Source organism: Phacochoerus africanus, chromosome 8 (assembly GCF_016906955.1).
Source record: "Phacochoerus africanus isolate WHEZ1 chromosome 8, ROS_Pafr_v1, whole genome shotgun sequence".
Taxonomy (NCBI): Eukaryota; Metazoa; Chordata; class Mammalia; order Artiodactyla; family Suidae; genus Phacochoerus; species Phacochoerus africanus.
In genome coordinates this window covers 97,503,105-97,523,141 of record NC_062551.1, presented here as the reverse complement: position 1 = coordinate 97,523,141, position 20,037 = coordinate 97,503,105, and the positions used below count along the sequence as shown (strand labels likewise).

Sequence of the window (20,037 nt, the reverse complement as noted above, 5' to 3'; positions counted from 1 at the left end):
TTATGACCAAGGGATTGAGTCCTCTGCTGCATAAGCCTCTGGTTTTCAGGGAATTGGGTCGGGTGCGTGTCCTGAGCCCTGGGCCTGCCGGCGAACTCTGCCTTTCAGGAAGTTGTTCTTGCCCCAGAAAGGGCGTCCATAAAGCTCAGGAGCAAATCACCTCCCACAAGGAATCACTCCCAGAAGAAGTCGGCTTTAAAAGGGGCTGCTCTCCTGCTTCACACGAGACAAGCCCTGTCACCCCGGTGTCTCCGTCCTTAGTGGGGACGGAGCAGAACCGGGGCCAGAGTGCTTTTGGCTCCCTTAGCACAGCCTCCCCACACCTGACTTTCGCAGGAAGCTTCACCGGAGTGGCTGAAAAGGCACCGCTCTGAACAGCCGCTGACAGCGTGAGATGGGGGTGTATATTCCTGGAGGGGTGATACGCTAAAATGAGGCTTTTTATTTCTTTCCTTTTCTTTTTTTTGTCTTTTTGCCATTTTTAGGGCCGTTCCCGTGGCATATGGAGGTTCCCAGGCTAGGGGTCTAACTCGAGCTGTAGCCGCCGGCCTACACCAGAGCCACAGCAACGTGGGATCCGAGCCATGTCTGCGACCTACACCACAGTTCATGGCAACGCCGGCTCCTTAACCCACTGAGCAAGGCCAGGGATCGAACCCACAACCTCATGGTTCCTAGTGGGATTCGTTGACCACTGAGCCACGACGGGAACTCCAAGGCTTTTTATTTCTTAAAGATAACAAAGAGGATTGTGAGCCCTTCGTCGGGCGGAGTGTGTGTGTTCTAGGCCGGAGACCCTGTCCTTCATAAGGAGGGTGGGCAACCGCATGACCCCCACTGTGGTCCCCTGTTGGCTCATGGGTGGTGAAAGGCACATGTGAGCAGGGAGTGGGGCAGCCACAGTGGCTCCCGTGAAATGTGGGCGGGTAGCTGTGTGGGATGGCAGCCCCCATCCTATCTGCCTTGGGGTCTGGCTCCCTGGGCAGGTTCTGGGCCTTGGGGGGCCGGCCCTCAGCCTGCCCTGACATGGAGAGGACAGACCCTCCCAGCGGCTGGTTCACAACCTGCCTCTTTCTCCAGCTGGTAGGGTGGCCGGTCCTCCCTGGCACCATTAACCTGCCCATCTAAGCCTTGGCTTCTCCGCTTTCCCCACCCCTGTCTGGACCTTCCTCCTTTGGCTATGACGTTAAGAATGTTTATCTTTCTTTTCCTTCTGATCCTTTCCTCCAACCCCTCCATCCTCAAGTTATCCTCTCTCCTCCCCCTTCCTGCACCGGAATCTCCCTTGCCTTTCCCGGCTTGTGCTCTGTCCCTTTGACACAGCGGTTCCAGGAGGGGCTCCGGCAAGGCTGTCCAGTGGTGCCCAGCCCAGAATGCTGACCCCTAGCACCGGGAGCTGACAAAATGGTTATTGTAAGCCCCTAAGTTCTGAGGTCCTTTGTTGGTGGCAGCAGACAAGTGACGTGGTATGTGTTTAATACATGACTCCAGGAGCTGGGGGTAGACCCAGACCCTCTATGGGAGTCTCACGACAGGAACTCTCTGTGTGACTGTGTGTAGTCACACCCCTTGGGGATCACGTCCGAGGTAGCCCATCTGTGATAGGGAAGCTTTGTTACTAAACAGTTCTTCATGTTCCAGTGAAACTTACCCGAGCTTTTGCCTCCTTGTCTTAATTCTCTTTCCTTGAGTCTCAGAAACTAATGAATGTATATCTATTTTCCAACATTTCCCATGGTTAAAAACAGCTATTATTTTAGCCTCCCCTTGGTTTTCCACATCAGTTCCAGGTTCTTCCTGCTTTTCCTCACATATCATGATTTCCAGACCCTTTGTCACCCTAACTGCTACCCTAAATGTCCCTTTGGTAGAAAGGCTCTCAGATGCCGTCATTATAGTAACTCCTCTGTCCCTTAAAAATCATAATATGATGATTTTAAATATAAGCCAGCCCCCATCTCCTTCTCAAAACCCATAAAACCAGAGGCCAGTACAACAGACCCGATGACCTCAGGGCTGCAACTCCCAGAAGCTCCAGGAGACATTGGAAACTATATGGATCAGAGGGGCCTTTTCCAAAGAAAGAGTTGTCAACATGAGAAAAACAAGTATCTCACGCCCCTCAGCCCGTGATGGCAGGGGTGGTCTGTCTGTTTATTGCTATTATTAAGAACAGCTCCTGCTTCATAGGTTAAACTTTGGAAAAATCCCTTAAGTAACAGTAATTTTAGCCATGGTTAAACCTTCATATGCAATCTGGCAGAATAAGCAGATGTTTGCACTTTAATTTCCTTTAAGGGTCTGTCCGTCCTCAAAGGGTGAGTCAGTGGGGTCTGAACCCAAAGCCATCGACCCCACCTTCCTCCTGTCACCCCACTCCCTCCTGCTCCAGATGAGCCAGGTAAGAACTACTGGGTTATATGGCAACATATCACTTCTCAAAATAACTACCGTGCATGACTGCCAAAAAGCACGGATCTGGCCTCTATTCTCATTGAGGCAGCAGCAGGTCCAAGACCCCCAGGGCTGTAGGGGTGACACCAAAGGGGCGTTTAAAGGTCCTAAGAATTTTTGCCTCTTATCTCCATTTATTTGGCCACAAAATCGCAGAAGTTTCTATTGATCTTGCAACCAGCCTGTATCTAAGAGAAACAAACAGGGCTGAGGCATTCTCACTGGCTTACTTTTTCTGACTCCCGCCAACACTTTAGGATGAATATGTGTGCATAAATGTCCTCCACGCAGATCCAGCTGGACAGGCTCAAGGTCGTGTCTGTCCACACCCAGTCCATCACGGCCCTCAGCTCCGTCAGAAAAGGAACAAGGCGGAACCTGGCAGAAACCACATACATTAGAGGGTCAGTTGTGGGTTGGCCCTGTCACTTGGCCAAGCTTTGGGGCTCTGGAGAGCCTGATTGTTTCAGCCCTGAAGGCTTAGAAAAATTCTCAAGGTGACTATTATGGTGAAATCCAACTTGGAATACAACTGCTTTTCATGAAAACTCCAATATATAGACTAGTATTTTCCCTTCTTTTGGCTGATGGTTTTAACAGACTGGAATTTCCTTTATAAGTAAGTTTGAAGGGTCTTCCATTTGTTTCATTAAAATCTTAACATTTTCATTGCACAAATCTTTAACTTCCCTGCTTAATTTTTTTTTTTTTTTTTTGGCTGCACTCATGGCATGAGGAAGTTCCCAGGCCAGGGATTGAATCCTTGCCACAGCAGCAACTCAAGCTGCTACAGTGACAATGCTGGATCCTTAACCCACTGAGCCACCAGGGAACTCCTGATTAAACTTATTTTTAAGTATTTTACTTTTTTTGATGCTATCACGAAAGGGAGAGTCTTCTTTATGCCTTGTTCAGATGTTTCATTGTAAGTACAGAGAAACAACTGATTTCTGTATGTTGATTTTATATCCTGCAACTATATCGAAAATGCTGATTATTTCCAACAGGTTTTGAGTGAGTCTTTAGGAGTTTTTCCATATAAGATCGTATTGGGGGAAGGGATAAATTATGAGGTTGGGCTTAACATATATATATATATACTACTATGTATAAAAATAATGAACAACAAGGACCCACTGTCTAGCACAGGGAACTACACTCAATATTTTGTAATAATCTCTAGGGAAAAAGAATCTGAATAAGGATGTACATATAATAGTATTTTATATAAAGTACTTATATTTATATAAGTATATATATAGTATATATATATAAAGCATATTTGAGATTCTCTTCCTTTACAGGTTATTACAAAATGTTGAGTGTAAATATATATTTATATAGTATATGTATATATGTATAACTGAATCACTGCACTGTACACCCAAAACTAACATGACACTGTAAATCAACTATACTTCATAAAGTATTTAAAAATTAAAATATTTTTAAAAGATCATATCATTTGCAAAGAAGCACAATTTCATTTTTTTAACCCTGACACTACGAGAATCTGTTGGTGATAAAATTATTGAATTATGGAGCCTGTGCCATTGAACGAGTCAGGAAGGGTTGCTCAGGGAACGATGTGGGCAAGTGAGAAGTCACAGGGAGCAGACGGGTCACGGGGGGCACAGCAGAGCCAGGGCTGGGGACTTACTGGGCGACTCAGGCTATGGGCCCCCTGGCCTGGCCCCTTGTGTTGGCTTGGGGGTGGGCTGGCCTGGGCTCCTCTGGTGTCTGGGACACGGAGCTCTTCCTGGGGGGGTGGGGATGTCCTCCAGACTCTCCCAGGAGCATGGTCTGCCACTCGGAATTCTCCCTGAGTCCCTCAGCCTTGGGGGCGAGCACTAGTCCAGCCCCCTGAAGGGTCAGGCCCCTCCCCACCCGAGCAGCGCTCAGTGAAACTACACGTGTGATGATTCTCAGCATCTGAGCACACACAACAGCATCCAAGATGGAGTCCCTGGTCTCTACACCTGGTGCTTGGGGGCCGGAGCAGCCTGACGCCTCACACTGAGGCGTAATCTCTGTGGGAACTGGGAGGAGGTGTCACCAGGAAACACTCACATGGAAGAGCCAATGTGTCCGTGCGAGTGGCTGTAACTTACTTCCAGGAACAGGCAAGTCCCATGACATTCAACTTGGTGACAGGCAGTATTAGGTGGCATAAATGCCCCCATGATGGATGGCTTCTTGCACAAGCAATATTCCAGACATCCTGGAACAGTCCAGATTCCAAATATTCTGTTGCTCTGTTCCCAGAACCACATTAACACTTAGGATCATGGACCCCCTATGTGTCATCTAGAAGTATTATCATCCTAATTATACAGGTTTCAGAAACAGAAAATTAACCGGAGCAGCTGGCCCTAAAGCAGCATCCTGGCCAGGTGGGTGGCAACCACACAGAAAGGTGTCTCGAGGGGCACACCTGCTCTTGGGTGTGCACGCCCAAGGGGCCCCAGTGAACCACTGGCCGTCAGCTTCCTCTGCACCCCTTCCCAGGAGGGGACTGAGCCCCCTCCCAGGGCCAGCCCGCTCTGTCCGTGGCCGTGTCGGCACGGGGCACCCTCACCCCTGAAAGAGGAAGAGGTTGACGTAGTTGTAGCTCTTGGTGAGGAAGTTCCCGAGGACGCGTGTGGGGTAGCCGCAGCGGATCTGGTAGGCGGACAGCCCGAAGTACACGCACTTCACGAAGTACCACAGCTGGGCCACCAGGTTCTGGCTAAATTTCCTAAAATGTGAAAGCACAGGAAAGCGAAGGCATGGAGTGCTCTTCTGGCAGAAAAAGACACCAGGTTAGGATAAAAAAAAAAAAGCCTCATCACCCCTCTGATGCTGAAAGTCAATTCGATAAATTCTCTTCACACAGACCCTTCAAAGGCCAAAGGCGAGGCCAGAAAATCGAATCATTAAAAAATTCCTATGAAGGTGCCCCCAACTCATCTCGAGTTAAAGATCTGAAAACAAAGGCAGGAGAGGCTGCTGCACCAGCGACGGCTGTTAGGTGAGGCCCAAAGGTGAGCTCCAAGAAGGACGGACCTGCATGGACACAGTTTTGTGGCCTCACGGTGTCCTGAGTCCTGGGAGCCCATCCTCAGTGTCACAGACATCGCCACTGCCCAGCAGCGAGAGCTGTATTAATGCAGTGGTGCCGTGAGGTCTGATGCTCCAGCCCTGTGCTTCCAGATGCTGCTGCGTTTAACCCTGAGCACCGCCCCGTGGGGCAGATGCCGTCACCACCTGCCCCCGCCCCTCCGTCTTCTCTACCAGATTAACTGCCTCTGTTCTTTCCATCCGCTTGGTCAACGGCACCGTCCTGCATCCTCTCATTCCCTCAGTCATGCGCCTAGAACCATGGTGCAGCCTGCCTTCACCCCTGCTCAGGGTGGCCCCAGGTGTGCGCTGTCTGCTGAGCTCTCCCTCCCTGTTCTGAGAGCGCTACGTCTGTGAATACCGATGAAATGCGGCGACGTATTTCCCAGGAATCTGCCTGCACCGTGAACACATACTGAATTCAATATTGATGAAAACCCCTCACTTGCCCGGCCACATGCCTCTGCCAGCACCAGGTGGTTCTGTCGGGCCCCATCCTTACGAAAGATGCTCGTGCAAAGAGGGCCACGTGGCTCTGGCTGCCGCAGATCTTACCTCTCGGTCACGCCAGGCAAGATGAAGAACATCCAGAAATGAATTCCGAAGACCAGAATGACCTGGAAGATGACCTTGCCCAGCACCGTCTTCCTGAGGTACAGCGCCCGGTCCACCACCATGGTTCCAAACTGGATGAGGACCATCACCAGAAACGGCCCAGGGACCTGGTCCTCGGACAGCGAGGACGTGATGTCCGCTGCTGCTGAGTGTTTCTGCGGGCGGGCGGGGGGGGAGACAGCGGGCTCAGGCGGGTGGCGCTCACAGGGCAGCACCCCTGGCCCCGGTGCCTTGGCCCCCACCTACCCCGAAGGCCCAGAAGCCGAAGACGATGATGACGAAGTCGACGGTGTCAGCCAGGAACATGAGCACGTACACATCGGTCACAGCGCTGTAGTCCGGGTGGATGAGGTTGTAGAAGAACTGCTTGACGGGCACGTAGATCTGCAGGGCCCTGTGAAACGGACACGACTGCCGGCCCGACCATCCTCCCCTCCCCTCCCTGCCAGCTCACACCCTCCCCCAGCCTCAGGATGGCGTCCCGGGCAGAGACTGTGCCCAGCTCGCAGCCGATGGACCTCAGATCTCATCTGCAGCAGTAAAAAGCCCAGGAAAAGAGAGCCCGGTCTGCCCCGATTCAGGGACCCTTCGCCTGTGAGCCTTTGGTCCTGCTACCTAACTCCGTGCTTTCCTTTCCTTTCTGTGGGACAGGCAATCCTACAGTTTCTGTGGGACAGACCATCAGCCTGAGGTCCAGGCCTGGGGTGAGAGCAAGTGGGAACACGACATACAGACCTGCAGGCCTGCCATGGCCCCGGGAACCCTGGACCTGGGGTTGTTTCTTGGCTTTGCAGCTCACCCTGCTCAGTCCTCCAGGACCCTGTGCCCTGGCCCGTCTGCCCAGCTTCACTGTGTTCGGAAGGGTTCCACCTTCAGTTCAGGTACACATGCAGGGGAATGTGGCCTTTGGGCTCAGAGCCAGCTCTGCTGCACCCGTCTGCGCCCTGACACCTGGGAGACCTGGGTCCGTGGTGGATGAACTTGGGCTTCATAGCGTTGAACAAATCACTTCCCCATGCACCTCGATTTCCCTCTAGGGGCGAATGCATTTCTAAAAATCTTCCATCTCTGACATCACTGCCTCTCTGTCTGGTTGGACTCTTCCATGTTATGCCTGGAAATACACACTGAGAGCCCGTGTTCAGATAGAAAAAGTATTATAAATGCAACGGATGGACATAAACGTGAACGATCCCTATTGGACAGAGATTTTAAAAAGCAATCTCATAACCAGCCTGCTATGCCTTAAGCAGCCGATGTTTGTGGGGGAAGGAGTCAGCTCTGGGTGATGAGGAATAAGTGATCCCAGCTTCCTGCCCCAGGCCTTCGCAGCACTCACTTCTTTATGGTAAATGCCTTGGCTTTGATTAAGTGTTCTTGAAGCTTTTCCATATAAAGTTCCCGTTTGCTTTTTTGCTTGATGCTCAAAACACTGCTTCCCTTTTGGCTGCTGTTTCGGGTACTTGTGCTGCCTAGAAATGAAGAGAAACCAAGATGCACCCTGAGTTTTGGGTTTGTGGACATAAATATCGCAAGAGCCCTGGTACCCACCACACAGAGAGATGGCCTGAGTCTGGTTAGAGGCTGAGATGGAGAATTCAGAATCTGCAGCCTCAACTCTGCTTCCACAGTGTAAGGCATCTGTGGGCTTTTATACCCATTTCTGGCTTTTTCCTGGACCACTGTGTGATCTTTGTCCTAAGAAGAAGCAGATTGGAGAACAGTTTCTATCATGATAAACGGGGTCCCAGGTTTGTGTTGTGGGTTTTCTAGATTGAGTCCAGGAGCCATGCCTTCTTTCAGGTCCAAATTCCTCTAACTGTAAAACTGATACTAGGGGGACCTGCCAGTGTCCGCCTGAAAAGTGTCTTGTGAGGACAAACACAGAGTCTTTGGATAAACACAAATCACCCCAAGAGCGGCAACCATAACACATATGTACTTTCATATTACTGGCTATTCAGTAAGAAATGAATAATGAGCTTAGGGCATAACTAGATGGTTTGGCTGAAAGTCCCCACTGATTACATCTAAATATGTCTTCAAAATAAATCGTGATGACAGCACTCTGGATACAGGCAGCAGAATCTCTGGATAGGATTTAAAACAACGTTGTGTCCAGCACTCACTAGGTACTAGGCAGTGTGCTCTCCCCTTCTCCCCATGACCTCAAATCCTTGTCCTGGGAAGGACTCGGACAGACTCTGGACAGTGATGGACTGCCCTGAGCCAGGACTTGAACTTGGGTCTGACTGCAAAGCACGTTCTGTTCTTTTCCCATCACAATATCTGTCTCGTCACCAGCACCCAACAACCTCCTGGTCCCCGACCCACCAGCAAGAAAACAATCCAACTCAGGGGCTGTGGCAGCCTGGGGACATCCGGGACAGCTACCTCTCTTGGACCGATCTGAGGAAAAGCTGGACCTCTGGGACATCTGGGAGCCACTGCTGGGGCGTTTCCTCCTGACGGCCACAGGCTGCTCAGGGAAGGTCACGTGCACGGACTCCACAGACGCAGCCAGGTTGATGGATTTGAGCGAGTCGGAGGAGGCCCTCCTGCCCTGGCCGACGGACAGCTCACCATCCGAGTCCTCCTGGTCTGAGCCGCTGTCCACGATGTCATCCTCGTCCCACAAGCCGTGGCACTGAGGGGGAAGGGGAGGGAGATGGGACTCTGCGCTGTGATGTACCCACCATCAAAGTGTCCCCCAGGATGAGCAACCCATATAAAACAGGGCGACCATAGCTGACAGCGCTGTATTTGACAGTGGAAATCTGCTCAGAGACAACTATTTGAATGTTCTCACCCAAAAACAAACAAACAAACAAACAGGTGTTGGATGATTAACTAACTAGATGGGGAGCCTTTCACTGTGCATGTATTTATCAAGCCACCACATTGTATTTATGTGTCAGTAAAGCTAAAATTAAAAAAAAAAAGATTAGACCAAGGCAGTGCAAGGGACCCTAAGAAAGCCTATTCTCCATAACAATCCGATGGTTTCAGCAGAGTGGAGATGCTGGGTGCAGACCACAAGAATCAGGCTGATTGTCAAGATGGAGACGGAAGATGCAGCAGAAGTGAAACCTCAGGACTTGTTCCTGGAGCAGAAGCGCCTTCCAGGGCATATTTCTGTGCTGACCACTCTCACTCAGTGGTGAACTGAGGCCGGTGGCCATGTGCTCACTGAACATCTGTACTGAATGGTGGTGGGCACTGCCCTTCCCCCAGCTATACAGCGAGATGGGAATCTTGGGACCGCATGGCTGACTCAGGGGCAGACCTGCAAATACATTACTTCAACAAGGTTGCCCACGTGTGTGTGACGGTCTGTGATGTGCCCTGAACAGCCCGGCTTTTGTTTTAAGGAAATGGGATACAGAGGGCGGGCAGGGACGGGGCAGGGGAGGGGAGGACTGCAGAAGAAGAGGCTGAAAAACCAGGACTTTCCTAGAAAAGATGCTTCCTGGACACAAGTTCCCTTTTGATGACCTTGGACCAAGCTGCCCAGTGAGCTGTCGGCCCCAAGCCCGGGGTGCCAGGGGAGTGTCCATCCCCAAGGACCTCGCCCAGACCCCCCCTCTGATGTTGCAGAGAGTAAGAGCTCCAGGCCTATTTGCCAAAAGTCAGCTGATCAAAAAACCAACTTGGAGAAGGATCCATTCATCCAGATTCAGGGTCACCTAATTTACAGATTATCCTTCAATATTTATGTGAAGATACACTATTTAGGATATTCAGTGAATGTATTCTTATAGCAAACATTTTAGATGCTCACAGTGAGATTTTTCGGTTTATACCGATTTCTTTCAAATCATTTAAAAAGTGGCTTTGTCTTTTGCCAACATTTTAACATATTTAGATTTTCACCACTTTCTTAGTAGTATTATTTATTTAGGGTTGTTAATTCTTCCAATTATTTATAAAATTACACAATTTGTACTAAATAAGATACTTTTAATCACTTTTGACATTTCCACAGTTTTTCATACCAGCATTGTTTAAAAGGCTTATTTTTTAAAAAGCTATAGGATAGTTTTGTCTTTCTTTTGAAAGGATTTATCATCCCAAACAGCATTTTTCATACCATTAGCCAAAATTTCAGCATATTACCTCAAATCTCAAATATATTAATCAAATATAAGAAATTTGCAAAGAAGAAATCAGAATAAGTATATCAACATGAAACACTAATTTTTTTTTATACTTTTTTTTTGTCTTTTTGTCTTTTTGCTATTTCTTGGGCCGCTCCCACGGCACATGGAGGTTCCCAGGCTAGGGGTCAGATCGGAGCTGTAGCCTCCGGCCTATGCCAGAGCCATAGCAAAGTGGGATCTGAGCCGCGTCTGCAACCTACACCACAGCTCACGGCAACGCCAGATCGTTAACCCACTGAGCAAGGGCAGGGACCGAACCTGCAACCTCATGGTTCCTAGTCGGATTCTTTAACCATTGTGCCACAACGGAAACTCCTAAAATTTTTGTGTGTATGTGTGTCATTTCTTGGGCTGCTCCCATGGCATATAGAGGTTCCCAGGCTAGGGGTCTAATTGGAGCTGTAGTCACAGGCCTTTGCCACAGCCACAGCAATGTGGGATCCGAGCTGCGTCTGCAACCTACACCACAGCTCACAGCAATGCCGGATCCTTAACCCACTGAGCAGGCCAGGGATCAAACCTGCAACCTCATGGTTCCTAGACAGATTCGTTAACCACTGAGCCACGACAGGAACTCCCCAAAATTTCATTTGTTGTGTGCTTTGAATTTAAAATCATAGCTGTTAAACCATTTGAATATTAATTTTAAAAGTAGTAAAAAATAACTAAAGTTTTATGAAATTTTGTTAAATGACACACAAAAAGATACAGAATCTGCAAGAGAATTTGTAATTGACCCAAATTATACCACCATAATCTAAAACGCTTAAATCTAAATTTTTAATTTCCAGAACTAAAAAAATAAGGCTAAAATATTTATTAATATGTTCATATCAAGAATCTGTATATTGAATACCTTCAGGTAATTAACATATTCATCAGAACTGGAAAAATCAGGCAAATCCAATTTAGGCTAAGGGATGTCTTTGGATAAACACCTTTGCAAACCCACCAAATTCCAATGACTCAGGTCAGGCCCCTGAATGTAGGGTTAGGGACTTGCAGTTTGCACGGTGACAAGGCAGAGTGAAGATCTTGCTCAATAACTCCCCCTGAGCAGGACAGACCTGGACACTCTGTGGCAGGTATGTGTACCTATCTGTGTGGGTATGGATTAACTTAGGCCAAGCTTGTTCTAAAAGGGTATGAATAAAGATACTCTTTGATAAAACGAATTTAAAATATGTTGTATAAGGAGACATGGTTAAAGTAGGAGAAAGAAAGTAAGGTTGCGACCATAGGCACATCAATACATCAAAGGTGGGTCATGTGACAGTTTCTAATTGTTGGAGGTGAGTGGCAGGTTACGAGCGTAGGTTATAAGTCATGGCATGGGAGAAGACAAAAACCCCAGAGACACTCAGAGAAATGACAATGGTTCCTGAGCTGGAGAAGGTCACCCCCTAGATAGGTCCTCCTAAGTGACGCCCCAAACTTCCTGGGCCATCAGGGGGTGAGCGCACTCAAGCCAGTGGTTCCACAAGAAACCAAGGAAAATCAGTGCTATGGCCAGGGGTGGGGCTGGGGCAGCAGCGAGGGCCGGATGATAGGAGAGACAATGGGACCACCCCAAACTAACTCCCTGAGGCTCTGCCTTTAACTCAGGAAGAAGGTCCTGGGCCAGGCTGTGAGACCTGCTTATCCCTGGGGTGGTCCCGACAAATGTGGGTTCTTTAGGGCCTATTCAACCCCGGTAGAAACAGGGGAAATGTTCCCCTGATGTATTTCGAGTGCCACTGCTGAGCACAGGCCGTGCTGGAGAAAATGAATGAAAAGAACACAATTACCTGTTAACAAAGAGAAAGAAAGCACACAGGAAGAACGCTGCCCTGGCCTGGGCCCCACCAGGACCCTAGGGTTGTGGTTCTGGGGCCTCCTCGGGGACCATGGCGTGGTTACCTTGAGGATGGACCGGTGGAAGAAGAGGGCCAGCAGCTGAATGAGGTCATAGAGCACGTAGCCCTCCTTCTTCTCCACCCCGATGATATTGGGAGGGTGGTACGGCTTGTCTTTGTATAGCTCCACATTCTTATTCCAGGGAAAGAACCCAAACTGGAAGAAATACTTGACCACAATTGCCACCTGCACACAGATAATAGAATTTTAAAGAAGACTCCTTTAAGAAAAGCTCCATGAGAGAAACACTGATACACCAAATTAAGAGAAACTTCTCAGTTCTGAGGATGGGATGGCACAGACCAGGTGGAATATAAGGGGTCATCCTCGCAGACATGGACTTTGGAACCAGTTCAGAATCGCACCTCCAGGGCCTTCGAGGGCAGGGGCCCCTGACACACCTTCAATGACCTCTGCTATTGCTGAGGAGTCAGTTAATTTCTACAGATTCAATGACACATGCACACACAGATTTGGCTATTAAATAAGGAAATTAGGACCAACAAGAGCAGGAAGATCTTTATACTTCACCCGCTAATTTAATTTGCAATCTTTAGGAGCAAATCACAAAAGTCCACCATTTTCAGTTTTTTTTCTGATCTCTTTCTTCTCATCCTTTTATTGCTCATTGGAAGTTCTCCTCAAGAAGAAATAAATGAAACAAAACCTTGCCAGTTGTGCTGGTAACTGGCTCAGGGTGTAAAGTTGTGGAGAAGAACACGGAGACGGAAGTTGAAAGATACGTCACTTCTCAAGAGTGAGAGAAAACAGAGAACTGCCCTTTAATGGAACCGGGAAGAATTTTTTTGTGTGTTTTTGGTTTTTTAGGGCCTCACCCGCAGCATATGGAGGTTCCCAGACTAGGGGTCCAGTTGGAGCTGCAGCTGCTGGCCTATACCAGAGCCACAGCAACGCAGGATCTGAGCTGCATCTTTGACCTACACCACAGCTCACGGTAACACCGGATCCTTAACCCACTGAGTGAGGCCAGGGATCGAACCCCTGTCCTCATGGATGCTAGTCGGGTTCATTAACCACGGAGCCACGACGGGAACTCCAGGAAAGTTTGAGACGAAACTGGGTATCAGTGCCTCTGCTTCCTTTTCCACATTCCCAGCCCCTGCTCTTGGTCCATGCCTGAACGTCATTTACATCCTGCATTACCAAGCCATGTAATGGAGGCAACACTTAAGAACCATTCTTTGGACAAATAATAAGGTCCTACTGTGCAGCACAGGGAGCTATATTCAATATCCTGTGATGAAACCATCATGGAAAAGAATATGTGTACATGTATAACTGAACCATTTGCTGTACCACAGAAACAACATTACTACAATAAAATTAATTTTATAAAAGAAACATTCTTTGGGCAAGATTCTGATAGACAAGCTAATTAAAGTCATAGATATGTATATGGCTTCATGTCTTTTATTTTTATTATGGAATCAAGATACACGGTATCCATACTTTAAAATGAATACATTTTTGTTTTAATTTTGCTGTAGAATTACTTAGAATCCTATAAAACTTCTAGAATCTAACTGCCTGTCCATCATAAGCACCAGCCTTGAAGAAGCAATTACAGACCCTGTGTGAGTGAAACCCTTCCTAGTGAGCCAGGTAAGAAAACAAGTCTTTTTCACAAACCTAAGGACATAAGAACCACAATGGCCCTGGAAACAAAGTCTGTAAGAGCTGCCCCCTTATTCCCGGTTTTGCGGTCACCACTGGAATTTGTGAACTACCACGGGTATAACAGGGCAGGGTGGAAAAGCAGGTTCATTCCTTTGGGCAGAGCATCTCTTGTCTCCTCACAGGTGATGGAAATGAGGTAGCAGGTCACTCCTTCCGTCACTCAGATTTTTAAGGGATGGTCATATGACTTCCCGTTTTGATGTGTGGAAACCAGTTTCAGTAAAAATGGGAAATATACACGCTGCACCAAACTACATTCAATGTACTTACTGAACTGTTTAATCCAGTGTCCACTCACTGACCATCCACTGGTCCCAGTGCTGTGCTTGTTTCTGTGTCACACTTGCCGCCTCGGTGGTTAATATCACAGGGCACACACCAGACCTCCAAAGCCCAAATCAGGGAACTTTGGGGCCAATTCCTTAATCTCATTGAGGCTGGGAGTTGGAGGGACATGAGCACCTGAGCTAAGTGTGGCGTGAAATGTGAAGGATCTACACAATCACCAGGTAACTGCTGTAACCACATTTCCACTCATCCTTCGCCTAGCCCAAGTCCCCTGTGGGACCGTCTGGCGCTCCCACCTGGAGTGATGTCCATGTGGTGGCGGGAAGGCTGGTCTAGAGCCTACCTCTGTGTAGACGATGGCCATCATCCAGAACCGCCTGCTGGGCCGAGGAACGGACAGCATGGCCCAGAGGAAGATCAGGATGGGCAGCACGAGGGTGATCACGGAGGCGGAGACCATGTGGTTGAGGATGATGACAAAGTAGCACACCATCTCGGAGCGGGCCACCAGGGTGTTGTACATGGCGTAGAACAGCAGCAGGAAGCGGGGCTGGCCCACGTAGAACTTCTCCGACTCTTCAAGCTCATCATCGCGGAACATCCTGCGAGAAGAAACAAGGTGATGCTACCTGGATCTTAACTACTCCATCCAGGGATGGATAAACACTTGGCACTTCCCTTCCCATCCCTCCCTGCTTCCTGTGCCCCCAGATATCTTGTGGAGTCAACCTCCTATCGTGTCACAGAGACATGTGCGTACATGTCTGTTACAGCACCTTGCTGACCATATACCTCAGTGACAGAAGCTCTGGATCCTACTTGCGGTCCAAGAGGTGCTAAAAGCTGCATGGTGGCCCTAAATGTCCAGGTGGACCTTTTCCAAGAGGGGCCGTGTGGCCAGAAGCCTGGATGGCACTCAGGGTCTCTCCTGGTCATGGGCCTTGGAGCAGCCTCAGGTTCTTACTTGTTCAGCAGCAACTCGCTGGCCGTCAGCTCATGGGTCAAGGGCGGCAGGATGCTGGCCTCCAGCCTGTCCGAGCGGCTATCATCAGGGCTGACAGCCATGTGGGTCTGGCCTGCCGAGTCATCTCGGGAGTCGAAGGACAGGCGCTCGAAGCTGACTGCCTTGCTGTAGGATGGCGGGGCCTCCATGTCACCATCCTCTGTTGGGTCCTGTGGGGACTCAGTGTCCTGGGCGCCCGTGGGCGCCTCCTCATCCTGCTCAGCCTCCACTTCCTCTATGGTCTCCGTGGTCCCCTGGCGTGAGTACAGCGTGGTGCACTGCGTGGGCTCGCTGTCAAGAGACAGGGACAGCACCACCTGGGCTCAGCATCCCGCCCCCAACCCTCCAAGGCTCAGACACCTGCTCTGTGCACCCATGGCCTCGTATCCAGGCATGTAGGGGAAACACCCCCTCTCTCCCATGTTCCACCTGCTCTGCTCCTTTCACTCCTTTAGGAAATCACGTCTAGCCTACAGAGATACACCAGTAAAAGCTGTGCTTGGTTGAAAATCGGAGTGGCCTGTGGCTCCTGGGCTGCTAAACCCACCTGAGCAGAGGTTTTCAATCACATCAATTCCCCACCAGGGTCCCCCTGTTTATTTCCAATCAAGACACAGTAGGCACAGCAATCCCCCAGTGTAGAGATTTTAAAGACAGGTGCTCAGGGTAACTAGAAGCCTCCACAGGCTGGGTCTGCAGGTCTTGAGCAAGATGCCCTCTCCTCTCAGTGGACCCCTGACTGTGAGGGGAGGACAGACAGGAGGAAATGTTGGCAAGTCTGCTGTGGGCTTTATAAAACCCTGAGTACTTCCTCTTTGCTTCTCTCTTTCCATCCTTTGCTTTGTTCTCACTGCTGCCTCTTTCATCTGCTGAAAGTTCCCCACCACCTGGCACATGGAAGCCCCATCACCACTCTCTTCTCTCCCCAGCGGGTCTCTCCTGGGGCTGTGTGCCCCCTCTGGCTGCCCTCCTGCTCTCCTCCCAATGGCCTCGATCCACTTTCTGCTACCAGCTCTATCCCACCCCCCAGATTCATCCTCCCTGAGCTCCTCCACCCTTATCTCCCCTCCATTTCTACAGCATGCTCTCTGATCCCTCCTGCAGCCTTCCTCTCCTTCCCTCGGTCCTTCCTCTTCTAACTTTCTGCCAGGTCCATGCAGGAAATGCTGGAAATGAGAAGCCACAGCCATGAAGTTCAAGGTGTGTCTTCTGTAACTGTCGAACTCAGACACACTCAGCCCCGGAGGGGAGGGAGCAAAAGCTGGCTGGAGATGCGGAGTCTGCGGGATGGAGAGTGATGATCTGTTAGACTCTGAGAACGTGCTGCTCTCGGAACGGCATGTGAGCAGTTGAGGCCATAAACATTGAGGCTCACAAATGTGCAGGCTGTACTCATGTTCCTGTCGTGGACACGGTGCACACATGTGAATGAATGAATGCATGCATGTGTTGGGCTGAGCCCTGACACTGAAGAACGAGACTTGTATGAGCTTTTGGTCCTAACTCGGGGGTGTTCAATAATCCCCAGACTTTGGCCCTAAGTGTGCAAATCACTCAGAAGGCTCTGAGACGCCAAGAAAAAGTAGCTTTGTCTTCCCCTGACTAGACACAGCTGTAAAACTGGCTGACTTCCCCAGTGAGTTTTCAGACCCCTGGAGCCAGCCTGATGCCAGGTCTAACTTTCAGTGGGATGATAACCAATTGTGGGCATGCTCCCTATGGCTCTGGATATGGTCTGGCCCTGAGGGATTCAACAGATGCTGGTCCTTTGGGAACCAACAGTGCAGATAGCATAGCATGTACCACCAGGGGACATCTCAAATGGTCATGGCAGCCCCAGAAATGCTAGGCACCAGCCTCCTGCAGCTCTGAATTGAGATACGTAGCTATTGGCAACAAGGAATTAACTTCCCTCTGGTTTGCCTATAAGGACTTTAGTTCTGAATTGGGTTATTTGAGCAGTTTATTTGGTGTCAGCATGAGCACAATGCAGCTCATGAATCTGTGCTCCTGTTGACTTTTTAAAGGCAAATCAAAAAAGAGCTTTTGGATTGTATGCAAGTAATTTCATTTCTAGATGATTATTGTTTTATCATAGGATTTAATGAGAAAACTTAAGCTCAAAGTAATTTTTCCAAACCAAATGAATTAAAGTCTACAAAGGTGATAAATTCTACTGCACAATAATATTCTTTTAGAAAACCTGTGGTAAAATATATTCTGATTTTAGGTAGGTTATGCATATGAAATGTGGACAGATTTATTCTGTATCAATTAAACCTGACTACCTATGGCAGAGTTTCAGATATTTTTCCTACTGCATGGATCTTTGGGTGAAATCATGAGAAGGTTTCCTACCCTTCCTGACCCACTTCTCCCTGTGAGGACAGCCTACATAAGCCCTCAACCAAGGAAGACACATGCTTATTTCTTTGGAGACAGAAAGTGTGAAATACTTACAAAACGGAGGACAATGTTTATAGTGAGCATTTTTAAGAAACCCCTAACAGACAAAAACTGAAGAGTGGTTAGTGTACAGAAGACTGTCCTGGGAACACCAGCTGTGTCCCAGAGAGGGTGGCGGTTATGCTTTGGTTAGTCATGCAAAGACTTAACACAAAAACTAAAAACCCCACACATCACCAGAAGTTAGTTGCGCAGTGACGGGAGGGGAAGATGACATGGTTATGACGAGGCATGCACAGGTGAGCACCTGGAGGCTAAGCTGGCGCTCTCAGCTGACGAGGAGGACACATCCATGCTGAGCATTTTACGGAGCCCCGGTCGAGCGCGCTCACTTGTTTTAGGAACAGTTTCTGGTCCATCTAAATCATCAAGGGTGGACTGCCTTGAGAACAGCATGGTTGCTTCTGTGTAGCAGCTAGCAGCGCAAACAGTTACAGAGACACAGTGTTAAAACAGCAGTGGAACATTAGTGACACAGACACCGCCATGCAGCAAACCACACGCGACTTCAGCACCACGGACAGCGACCACCGCGGGGGCTCAAGGACTGATGGCTAAAACACAACAGTACTGGATTTGAAAAGAATATAATGGCTGGTAATAAATGATGAAATGTCCCTCTCTGGGTGGGACAGAGAAACAGAATAATGACAAGTCCTGACCTTTATCTCACAGAGGAGAATTCATTCTTATAATTTGGCAACTGAATTTTTCAACGAAAGGAAATATGCTACTTTTAGAGCCCCCTAATCCTGAGTTCACTGGGAGCATTTCAAAGCCGAATTGCAGAAATATCTGCTCATGTAAAAATAACATAAGAATGTCATTTTTTCCCCCTTTGGACACAGTCTCCAAAAGGAAAGCGGGAAGCTCAGGACTGACCACACAACAAACTGAATTTTCCACCCCATTTTTGGAGTGCTATTCAGTGAAGCCAAACTAGACGCCTTGTAGATTAGATAAGATGCTGGTTTGATATGCACCTGGATATAAACCAACATCAAAAAAGGAAATGAAACCGAACAAAGGCAACAACAAAGGGGATCCAGCAGCGGCAGGGCCATTTTGTCTGTTAACTTTTCATTGAGCTTGGTGAATTTTTTTCTTCTGGATCATGTTTTGGGTGTTGGCAGATGTCATTAGGGCAAGATCCTACTGGCAAAAACCCTCAGCTCCCATCACCCAACAATCAGGGAGGGAATGAAGGCAGATTCAGGACTGAACTGCTACTGGGGCCCCCACTGTCAGAGATGCAGCCAGCAGAGTGCAGATGGAAGTGTGGCTTCAGTTCACACACAGAGTTTACCCTGGAGAGGGACAGACTCCAAAGTGCCTGTGACAGAGGTTCCTGGAGCACTAATTCCCAGCCTGAACATGAATGACCCAGCTGAACTTTTTCGAGATGGATCCTGTGACCTCTCAGGAGTCTGCAGTGGAAGGATGCTGTGTGCCCTCTCCTGCAATGCTGCTCTGTTTCCTTGCATGGAAATCATTGCTTGGATCTGAAGTCCTATTCACCTGCAAATTCCTGGGTTAGTCCTTCCTTCACAGCCCACCTTCAGGCTCCATACAACACCAGACTGTTGGGTCATTTGCAGTGGATCATTTTGACATCCAAGCCAGGGCAGTTTTAAAAGTGAGAGGGAAGAGGAGGAGTTTTACAATAATAGGTGACACATCTAATCAATGTCCTTCAAGCACAAGCACACATCAAATGTAACCACTCTGGTCACATCTAGGAACACACCTTAGCCTGTCACTAGTGTGTCCCGAAGGAATCTAAGCTAATTTATTTTCTGGGAAGGTAGAGGAGCTCTGATTTCATAAAACCACTGTTTTTTAAAAGTGCTATTACACATATGGATTGAAGAAAATCGTGACTATTCCAATAAGCTGAATGGGTCCCACCCCAATCCCCTCTCTGCCAAAGGGAAAGGTGGGTGGGATGGGGTGGGTGGCTCCACCCAGGCTGGGCTGGGAAAGGGGCTGGGGCACACTGGGCAGGTGTGTCCCCAGTCCCCTGGGTTGGACGTGACCCTGCCCCAGGGTATGAGTGAGCAGCTTCCACACTGAGCATCGCTTCCAGAGATCTCTGTCTCCTTAGCAACCAGCACGACTCTACTGCAGACACATGATTGTTGGGAGATTTTAACATTTCCTAAACAGAGAAACTGGAAGTTCTGCAAATATGTTAGCTCATTTCCTAACGACATAGTGGGCCTTTTCTTTAGGTTGCAAAGTATAAAGGCACATGAAAAACTAATTTCAAAGGTACTGGTTTTCTACTAGTAAATTTATTGATCAATTGACCACTTTAAAAATTGGGAGATATTCTGACAGTCTTTGTTAAAAAGGAAT

The 20,037-nt window shown here is 48.7% G+C and overlaps 1 protein-coding gene across 1 annotated transcript in view; it reads right to left on the bottom strand.

Moving 5' to 3' along the window:
- PIEZO2 (piezo type mechanosensitive ion channel component 2) overlaps positions 1-20,037 on the bottom strand; it is a 302,891-nt gene that overhangs the window by 12,532 nt on the left and 270,322 nt on the right. Inside the window, exons 37-45 of the mRNA XM_047793685.1 lie at positions 15,175-15,504; positions 14,554-14,812; positions 12,228-12,410; positions 8,563-8,815; positions 7,508-7,640; positions 6,415-6,562; positions 6,109-6,323; positions 5,033-5,191; positions 2,685-2,832 (exon numbers count right to left, since the gene is read on the bottom strand). Coding sequence (XP_047649641.1) covers positions 2,685-2,832; positions 5,033-5,191; positions 6,109-6,323; positions 6,415-6,562; positions 7,508-7,640; positions 8,563-8,815; positions 12,228-12,410; positions 14,554-14,812; positions 15,175-15,504 — 1,828 coding nt within the window. The remainder of the gene's footprint in view (positions 1-2,684; positions 2,833-5,032; positions 5,192-6,108; positions 6,324-6,414; positions 6,563-7,507; positions 7,641-8,562; positions 8,816-12,227; positions 12,411-14,553; positions 14,813-15,174; positions 15,505-20,037) is intronic.